The sequence below is a fragment of the Seriola lalandi genome, unplaced genomic scaffold (assembly GCF_002814215.2).
Source record: "Seriola lalandi dorsalis isolate HSWRI2012SDOR001 ecotype SW California unplaced genomic scaffold, Sedor1 jcf7180002049946, whole genome shotgun sequence".
In the NCBI taxonomy this organism is placed as follows: Eukaryota; Metazoa; Chordata; class Actinopteri; order Carangiformes; family Carangidae; genus Seriola; species Seriola lalandi.
In genome coordinates this window covers 156,615-166,320 of record NW_019520499.1, presented here as the reverse complement: position 1 = coordinate 166,320, position 9,706 = coordinate 156,615, and the positions used below count along the sequence as shown (strand labels likewise).

The window sequence follows — 9,706 nt, the reverse complement described above, 5'->3', positions numbered from 1 at the left end:
GTGTGAGTGGGGGGTGGGGGTGGAGGTTGTATTACACAGATGGTCGCTCTTCTGACTTCTCTGTTTGACTCCTGTGGAAAAAAGTGGAAAAAATGGTCTTGCATGAATTCAGTAGCAGCCTAAAATAACAAAAAAAATGTCTGTCTTTTCTAAGAAATATAAGGAATAAATTAAATAACTTAAACACAGAAGGTCTTCGTTTGACAAAGACATTTTAGACAAGGAAAATCAGTGTGTATTATGAAATGGGTTTATATTTTGCATAAAACACTTCGAACATTTTTTGCAAATTGCAAATTTTGCAGTACAGCAAATCTGGAAATGCTTCTCCTTTTCTTCAAAACTTCCTTTTCAGTTAATCAACATAATGCACATCAGTATTGGCAAACTGATATTACGTGGTTAAATGTCAGTCTCCGGAGACCTCCTGCTTGTGTCTGAGTAAGTGGACATCTTGAACAGCACCAGTATGGCAGCAGGTCCCAGGCGTCCTGAAGGAGCGGACACTGGGGGAATGTGCTGTCATAGCTAACTCTGCTCGTCGGCCAGTGACAGCTGCTTCCACACACTGGGACACGCTGAGTCAGACCCAACCCCAATATGGTGCATGTTGTCTGCATGGAGGTGTTTAGCGTTTGTGTGTCTGTGAGAGACAAACACTACAGCATGTCTGTAGTGAAAAAAAAAGGTATATGCTCTTTGTCACTGCCTTGAAATAACATGGTGACTCCACAAAAATCTATGACCTCCATATGTGAAATTCTTATATTGCTCATCATTGAGAGATGCACAGAGCCGTGTGGTGTCAGCGAGATGTACACAAAAAATGAAGAGGACACTCAGACTCTTGCTCAAAGATGTTTGCTGACACCACACCACCATGTTTCCCACTTTTAAAGCAGCCAGATATGTGCCCCATTCTCCCAGGAAATCCATCTTTGAGCCTCTGCTTCCATGTTATGCAAGTTTTTGTCCCAGATGGAGGTGAGCATCAATGTGTCACCTCACTGTCACTTCTCCCACTTTTCCTCTTTTTCTTTTTTTAAGGGAAATGCCAGTCCACATTTGACTATTCAAATTAGCAGGCATTTCCGCTGAACCATTTCAAATTAGAAGTCAGCAAATTAGAAGTGACAAGGAATAACATTTTTCCAGAACATATCTTCATAGTGTTGCACTGTTACAGCAGATCACCCCAATCAGGCTGTGTAAAGATGCATGCTAACATTACCTCTTAAACTGTGTCAGACTCACCTTTGGGTCTGTCACTGCAACTCATGTTGATTTCTTCAGACCTGCAAAGCTTTATTTTAAATTTCAAACATTATATCAACATTATATCAAATGGAATTATGTCTTTCGTATAACTCTATACACATTTCCTCAAACCCTTAAATATCTTTGAGAACTTTTGGAACCACATTATTTTCTAAAGTGCAGAACTCTGTGTCTCTGTGTCTCACCTCAGACTTATTGAGAAGCGGCAGGCCAATGGAGAAACCATCGAGTTATCAGCGGAGGGCCGTCCTGAGCTGGTGGAGGAGAAGGAGCTGCCAGTGGTGGACTGTACCTGCTTTGGCTTGCCAAGGCGGTACATCATCGCCATCCTGTCTGGCCTGGGATTCTGCATCTCTTTTGGCATCCGGTGCAACTTGGGTGTAGCCATTGTTAGCATGGTCAATGACCACACTGTGTACAGAGGCAACAAGGAAGTACTTGTGGTAAGTGGCACATCAGAAATCAAAGCTTTTGCACCTTTACGTTATCTGTCTTTGGCAAGGATGTTCTTCTCTGTTTCGAATTGTATACGTTTCAGTTTTAATTGTTAAACTCATATGTGCATATAAAATTTATTTTTCCAGGCTGCACAGTTCACCTGGGATCCTGAGACAGTGGGGATGATCCACGGCTCCTTCTTCTGGGGCTACATCGTCACACAGATCCCGGGTGGCTTTATATGTCAAAAATTTGCAGCCAACAGGTGAATCTCTTCGAATTTACAATATCTTCTCCGTACTGGAAAAAGAATCATTTTCTCCATACTGGAGAAGATATTGTAGAAGATACTGAATGTGAGCTTGCTATAAATTGGTTGATTTGGGTAACTAACTGTGCCAGCTATAAAAAAAAAGAATAATTTTCTTTTTTTCTAATAAAACTGAATTTCTTGGCATCAGTTCCCAGACATTAAGCAGTATCAAACCACACACACGCTCTGAAAAAGCTTCTGTTCAATAGAAAACAATAATTAATTAGGTTTAGACAGCAATGCTGTGTCTTGTGCTGCTGTTGTTACCACTGAATATTTGATCTGAGGCAACTTGTTTGTGTTTTGTGTGTTTAAGAGTGTTTGGCTTCGCCATAGTGGCCACCTCCACCCTCAACATGCTGATTCCATCTGCCGCTCGCTGCCATTACAGCTGCGTCATACTGGTCAGGATATGCCAGGGCCTTGTTGAGGTACAGCATGTTTCTCTGTGCACATGTGTTTACATGTGTCTGTTAAACTATTCCTACATACATGATGAGTGACTCCCTGGCTGTATTTTGTCCTTCAGGGTGTATCATACCCAGCCTGCCACGGGATCTGGGCCAAGTGGGCACCTCCTCTGGAGAGAAGTCGATTAGCCACAACAGCCTTTTGTGGTAAAGTTTCAACACTGACACATTTCCTCAAAAATTAAATATCTGTGATATCAACAAAAACTTTGGGCTCTCCGCTAGAATTAAGTTCTGCGGGGTTCCTGCAAATTTGAAAAAAGTAGAAGACATGGATTTCCTTAGCAGTGTAATAGTATGTAGCATTAAGCATTTTGAGTGTAGAAATTATTGTACGGCTAAAAAAAAAGGAAAAATAAATGATCTGTTGCTTTTCTTTATGTTTGATTCCTTCTTAGGATCCTATGCAGGGGCTGTGGTGGCCATGCCTTTAGCTGGGATACTGGTGCAGTACACTGGGTGGCCTTCAGTATTCTACGTATATGGTTAGTATCTTTGTACTCTTGTGTTGGTTTACTGCATACATACATACACTAGGACTCTTCTTTTCAAATGCCAGTGTATTCAAATCCATTACCTAGTTTGTTTCTGTTGCTCACAATCACGACTGAATGGCAGAGTTTTTATGTGAACATCAGGGACTTGTATGTGTCTGCATCAGGTGTTCAGAATATTCAAGTGGAAGGTTTGGTGCTTGTGTGTGTGTGTGTACTTGCGAGCTCACATTACCTTTGTTATATAGTCCTCTTTTACATTCCATAAAGATACACTGATTTCCTTATAGCGTTTCCACAGCATCAACACCAACCTGGAAGAAATTTTGATGTGAACTGTTGCCTTTAACTCGGTCTCTCTCTCTCTCTCTTTTCCTGTACCCTTGTCTGTGTCTTTTGCTTTCCCCTCACTTCCTCTCCCAGGCAGCTTTGGGATATTCTGGTATTTGTTCTGGATTCTGGTGTCGTATGAGAGCCCCGCAGCACATCCCACCATCACACCAGAGGAGAGGAAGTACATTGAAGATGCAATCGGAGAGTCTGCAGGATTTCTCAATCCTCTCCAAGTATGGCGCTTTATGATGCGCACATGTAGCCTATCAATAGAACACTAAAAAGCTCTAAGACCTACACACAAACTCATATATGTATATATACACACACACACACACACACACACACACACACACACACACATTCAGCTAATACTCAGTTCTTGATCGATCAGTAGTCAGTGGACCCAACTAATATCTTCTTCCTTTTTGGTGGCAGAAATTTAAAACTCCATGGAGACACTTCTTCACCTCCATGCCAGTCTATGCCATCATCGTGGCCAACTTCTGCAGAAGCTGGACCTTCTACCTACTGCTCATCAGCCAGCCAGCCTACTTTGAAGAAGTCTTTGGCTTCGAGATCAGCAAGGTGAGATTGTATCATCCACATACGTACAGCAGCTCACAGCTACAGCTACTGTAGCCAGCTGCAATTACACTGCAGTGGTTAGGTGCTAGGGCCTCGCTCAAGGACAATAAAGCGGCTGTTAAAGGAGAGTCAGGGTTTTTTTGTTTGTTTGTTTTGTTTTTTGTCTTGTTTTTTACCTGGGTTTAACTCTCATGATAGTGTCTACTATGATTAATGATAACTTTGTATTCACTATGAACTCAAGCATTTTAAACAATTCATGTCAAATTTAAGTTCATTTTGAAAACTTTCAGGGGCTTGCATTGCACCATTTTCACTTTTGACATGTGTTTCCTTAAACTCTACAAACAGAGATGACTCACAACCAGAACAGCTGCAGTTTTGAGAAAAAGAAAACGTGTTAGTTGGTGTGAGATCCACACCGAAATTTTATGAGCTGTTTCAGGGAATGAAACTTCTTTCAAAGTTCCAAACTCATCTCAACAAAACATCTTAGTGTGAAGTTTCCAATTAATGAACTTGACCATTACTCTGAAGGAAAATCCCCCTAAAACATTTCTGTTGTGTGAACTAGTTTAGTCCTGATTATATACTGTAATTATTCTTTTGTGTGTGTGTATGTGTGTGTGTGTGTGTGTGTGTGTGTGTGTGTGTGTGTGTGTGTGTGTGTGTGTGTGAAGTAAAGTAAAGTAGTAAAGTTAAGTGGAAATTATCTCCTTGTGACATTATACTGTATATAATGTATGCTTCCTCTCCTCCCATCTCTTTTCTTTAATGTGTTAACATTTCTTAAACATTCACTGTTATCAAGATCAATATGATATTATCAATAGTTATGAAAAAGCTTGGATGTCAGGGCAAATTTAAACTGCAACAGGAGATGGTCAATCTTTTTCAACCTTCATTCTTATGTCTCCCTCTCCCTCTCTCTCTTTCTCTTTCTCTCTCTCTCTCTGTGACATGTACATGACCGCTCCCGCTCCCCTTTCCTGTTTCAGGTGGGCATGGTGTCAGCTTTGCCCCATCTGGTGATGACAATCATCGTGCCTATCGGAGGCCAGTTGGCAGACTACCTGAGAACCCACAACCTGATGTCCACCACCAATGTCAGGAAGATGATGAACTGTGGAGGTGAGAGTTGGAGGAGGGTGAGGGTGAGGAGGAATGAGAACAATGGAGAGAAAAAAAAGAAAAATCATGACAGTGTATGACAGGAGCAGAAACTAAATAACAAACTGATTTTACATTAGAACATCACATATATGCCATTATGACACAGTTAAAACTGTTTGAGTTTGAGAGGAGTTGAATATTTTGAGAGGCTATAGAAAAAGAAAAATGTAAATGATTGACTAAAAAATCTTATTACCTCTCTCACTTTCTCTCTGTTAGAGGAATTAAGCATCCAGTCAACACATATCACTATTCGGGGAAATTTTTTTAATGTCTATTCTGTTTCAAATATCTTTGTCATTTAAAGTAATGACTGAAGTGAAACCGAACTGATACAAAGACTAAGAAAGTGACACAAAAATAACGTGTAGCCTTGCGGCTTTTTTCTCCTGAAGTTTAAGGCACTTACATATAGGTGCATCTCTCATTTGACGTGCAGCAGCTGCCACTGCTGGAATCATATTATTATTTTTGCATAACTTAAAGATCAGACCAGTCTGCCTGTTTCATGTGCATAAACAATTTCTATCACGTCACATAGTGGATATACAACACAATTATAATGCACTACAGTGTTGGTGTTGGTGATAATGCTCCTCATTCCTCCCTTCTTGTGTTACTTTCTGATGTGTGTACGTGGCTGTGTTTCAGGTTTTGGAATGGAGGCTACCCTCCTGCTGGTGGTGGGATACTCTCACACAAAAGGTGTCGCCATTTCCTTTTTGGTCCTCGCTGTGGGTTTCAGTGGATTTGCTATCTCAGGTAAGAGATGCTTTAAACAAATAAGCTTGAAGCCCAATTTAATCAGATCTACTGTTATGTCATCTGTTGCCGGCGACAGCGAGTTCAGTCTGAAGTATCAAATCAACAGTTTGTGAGAGAAATGCTGTGTGAACAATGGGCTGTTGCCAATCTTTTAAAGGATCAGTTTGAAAATTTGGGAAATAATAACACTGTTTTCTTTGTACTATGTTGTTGTGAGAAACATCATTACATGATGCCTTTTTCTAATCTTAACCATGAACATCTGTTTCAGTAACATTGAAAAAAAATTATATTGTGCTTGTATTTTTATGCTCTTAGGGTTTAATGTCAATCACTTGGATATCGCCCCTCGATATGCCAGCATACTGATGGGCATCTCAAACGGGGTGGGAACATTATCTGGAATGGTGTGTCCTCTCATAGTGGGAGCCATGACCAAACATAAGGTACATCCATTCACTTATATCAACTTAACAATGCCAAGCATGAAACTTTTGAAATTTCTGTATATGTTTAATGGACAATGAGACTAAGTAAAGTCTTATTTTACATTATTTCAGACACGTGAGGAGTGGCAGGGTGTCTTCCTTATAGCTTCCCTCGTCCATTATGGAGGAGTGATTTTCTATGGTATGACTATGAATGATGATTGTGTTTTGACGAGTCAGTGTTTTGTGAGGCTAGTGTAGAAGAACTCGGTCTAAAATGTGATTTTTTTTTTTTTTTTTTAAATAGGACTCTTTGCATCAGGAGAAAAGCAGGCATGGGCAGACATAGAAGACACCAGCGATGAGAAGTGTGGTATCATAGATGAGGATGAACTGGCCAATGAGACAGAGGAGCTCTACCGTGGAGGTGGGCAGTACGGGGCCATGAGCCAACCAGTGGTTGGTTCCAATGGAGGAGGGGCCGGAGGAGGAGGAGGAGGAGGAGGAGGAGCTGGACCCGGATGGGTGTCGGACTGGGATAAATCTGAGGAGTATGTTCAGCCGCCTGGATACAACTCTTACATGTATGGGGGAGAAGAGGAGAGGGAGCTGACATAGAAGATTGACATGATACAAGTTTAAAAAGAAAGGATAAAGAAAAGAAGAAGATTGTTTTTGGAAAGGGATTGTAAGAGAGTGTCACTGCAATACTGAATGGACCTCCTCTGTGCTTTTGTACAATATTTACAAATTGCACATATCAAAAGTATGCATCTGATTCATTCCATTGTGTGTGTGTGTGCGCGCTTGTGTGCGAGTGGGTGTGTGTGTGTGTAAGCATGTGCATGCAGGTGTCAGAGTCGTTAATGTACATAAACACATACAGTATTCATTTGCGGGAAAAAAAATGAACTCATCTCCTAGACTTCCTTCCTGCTCCTGGGCTCGTTGTGATTGGTCAGGAGTTGTGTTTCCACGACATCACTGAGGAGATTCTGTGTGCGTGTGTGATTATGTGTATGTGTGTGTGTGTGTGTGTGTGTGTGTGTTTGGGCTTTTTGCCTGTACAGCAAGTCTCTCAAGCCACTGGAGTTGTGTTGTATTTCAATTTTTAATGCGTGAGCCACACATTTACTTTTTTGCTGGGAAAGCACCCTTGGGGCCTCGGTTATAAAATGTAAAACTTTTGAGCTTACAATATTGTCAATGTCAATATAAAAGCTCATTCTCTATTTATCTACCTATGTTATAATCTTACTTTAGGCTCTTGGGTATTAAAGAAATCATACCGATCATATGATAAAAATCAGTACACAAATTAAATGTAAAGTGTTACACTGGTGATGCATCATGTTAATATTGCTTCACCAGAGCAACATTATGTTCCCATGGCATGCAAAGTTAAAGTATGCCTGTATGTGGTGGGAATCTGTCATCGGTTTCAAACCCTCAGTGACTAATTTCAAACTTTTCACTCAAAGAGGAAAAAGGTGCTTAGGTGTTGTATAAGTCTGTGTATGTGATTGTAAAGTTGTAACGCTTTAGTTAAAACAGGCTGCCCTTAATGTGTGTGTGTGCAGTTGTGTGTGCAAAGGCGTGTGCTTGAGTTTGTGCACAAAGCTGCATGTGGTGTCTAGCTGAATCTCACCTGGGTCTGACCTAACTAGGTCATGTCCAGCCAGGCTTATGGGTCACAAAGCACATATCATGAGTAATCACCTGACACTTGTGACTTTCCATTTGGTGTGTGTGGTCCCATTGGAGAGGTGGCCCAGAATGACAAGTAGAGTGTGATAGTTGCTTAACTCTTCCACTGCTTAACCAGTGCAGAAAAATAATGACAGTATAATATTCCCAGGCATCACAGCATGTGCTGCCTCTGTTTCTGCATTTTTCTGTTTCTCTGTGGCTGCTTCGCCCTCCATTTCCTCCCTGTGTCCATCAGGACATTCTCTGTTTGCTCCTTCTCGGTCTTTAATCTCTGTTGGTGCTGTTTCCATGTCTGTAAATGTCAGTCATGTTTGAGTTGGTGGGTCAGAGCTTTTCAGACCGTCTGTGTGTGTATGTGTGATAGTCAGTGTGTTGTTGTGTAGGGTGCAGGTGCTGAAACATTGTGCGGTGAGCATGTTTTAATGAGCACAGCAGTGCAGTACCCTGTCATCCCTCTCTTTTACACACAAACACACATACAGGGTGCTAATTTCATGCAAACACAGTCAAGTGCACCACGCGCACTGAGGGAGTGGTGGCACAATATTTGGTATTCATGTGCCTGCAGGAGTAAAGCGCACCCATGGCGCGCAGGGAAACAGGGTGGGATTTGCAAAAATTCATTATCATACATTGTGAGAGGGTGTGTTGAGGTTTCTTGACAATCATGGCCAATCACATCAGCTCCTCTAATGCCCTTTAAACACAGTACCCTCTCCATCTTAATGCACTGACAGCTGGGTAGGGGAGTGGAGAGTCCAGAGGTGCTTCTCCTGAGAGGACACTAACATTCTCAGGAGGGACACCACCATATTGTGCAAGATGCACAGAATAACTTTTTGCGCCTGCACATAACGCAGACAGGGCCAACAGACATGAAACATGAGCACACAAACGCGCATACACATACATACACACACACACACAAGTTCTGCATTCTGCTTGTACCCAAAGGTCATGCTAACACGAAGTAATTTATTCTTAAATTCAAAAGTATATTTGCAGAAAGTTCTCGGATCAAGAATCTATTGCTATTTCACTTATAGAAGGTTTGTGATTTGAGTGCACTTTTGTGAGAAAAAAATACACTGCTGGAATGTTAAAGCGGATATCTTTGAATTAAATGAGGATTTAATGGTAAAATATGTTGGTATGTTAATAAATTATTTTAAAAAGTGACAAAGGCAAATTACTATATTGTTTTGAGTGAAATGTCTTAAAGACATGAATGATTATTCCTGTGAACAATTTAATTTTTAAGTGTTGTATCAGTGTATTTTCAATCAAGTTTCTTCTTTGTCTCAGTTTATGGCTGTTCCAGTGTTGTCCTCCTCCTTCTTGATGAAATGTGTGATAACCTGGTGGGAATCAGTGTAAAAATAAATGAAAAGGAAATGATAATATGTAAACATGCGGAAATTTGAAAAATATTCTATGTATAATAGATGTATATGTGAGATATCCTTGTGTATAATAAAATTTAAGCAATTTAAGATGATGTCACTATTTCAGCACATTCATGTCATCAGGATTTAACACCAAAACAGCATGATGACGCATTATATTAGCGTTGAATTTTTTACATCATGAGCACAATGTCAGTTCTCTGTCTCTCTCTCTCTTTCTCTCAGGACAGATGGATGTGGGATTATCTCTGTGATTTTAGGCAAAGATTAGATAGGAGAGCAGATGCACTCGGTGGGAGAGTGAGCGAGA

At 40.8% G+C, this 9,706-nt stretch overlaps 1 protein-coding gene across 1 annotated transcript in view; it reads left to right on the top strand.

Moving 5' to 3' along the window:
* Positions 1 to 9,483, top strand: part of slc17a7a (solute carrier family 17 member 7a) — a 16,691-nt gene extending 7,208 nt beyond the window's left edge. Inside the window, exons 2-13 of the mRNA XM_023398845.2 lie at positions 1,469 to 1,721; positions 1,863 to 1,981; positions 2,346 to 2,460; positions 2,559 to 2,646; positions 2,898 to 2,984; positions 3,417 to 3,559; positions 3,765 to 3,914; positions 4,913 to 5,045; positions 5,739 to 5,849; positions 6,171 to 6,298; positions 6,413 to 6,482; positions 6,588 to 9,483. Of these exons, the coding sequence (XP_023254613.1) occupies positions 1,469 to 1,721; positions 1,863 to 1,981; positions 2,346 to 2,460; positions 2,559 to 2,646; positions 2,898 to 2,984; positions 3,417 to 3,559; positions 3,765 to 3,914; positions 4,913 to 5,045; positions 5,739 to 5,849; positions 6,171 to 6,298; positions 6,413 to 6,482; positions 6,588 to 6,898 (1,708 nt within the window). The 3' untranslated portion in view covers positions 6,899 to 9,483. The remainder of the gene's footprint in view (positions 1 to 1,468; positions 1,722 to 1,862; positions 1,982 to 2,345; positions 2,461 to 2,558; positions 2,647 to 2,897; positions 2,985 to 3,416; positions 3,560 to 3,764; positions 3,915 to 4,912; positions 5,046 to 5,738; positions 5,850 to 6,170; positions 6,299 to 6,412; positions 6,483 to 6,587) is intronic.
* The last annotated feature ends 223 nt before the right edge of the window (positions 9,484 to 9,706 follow it).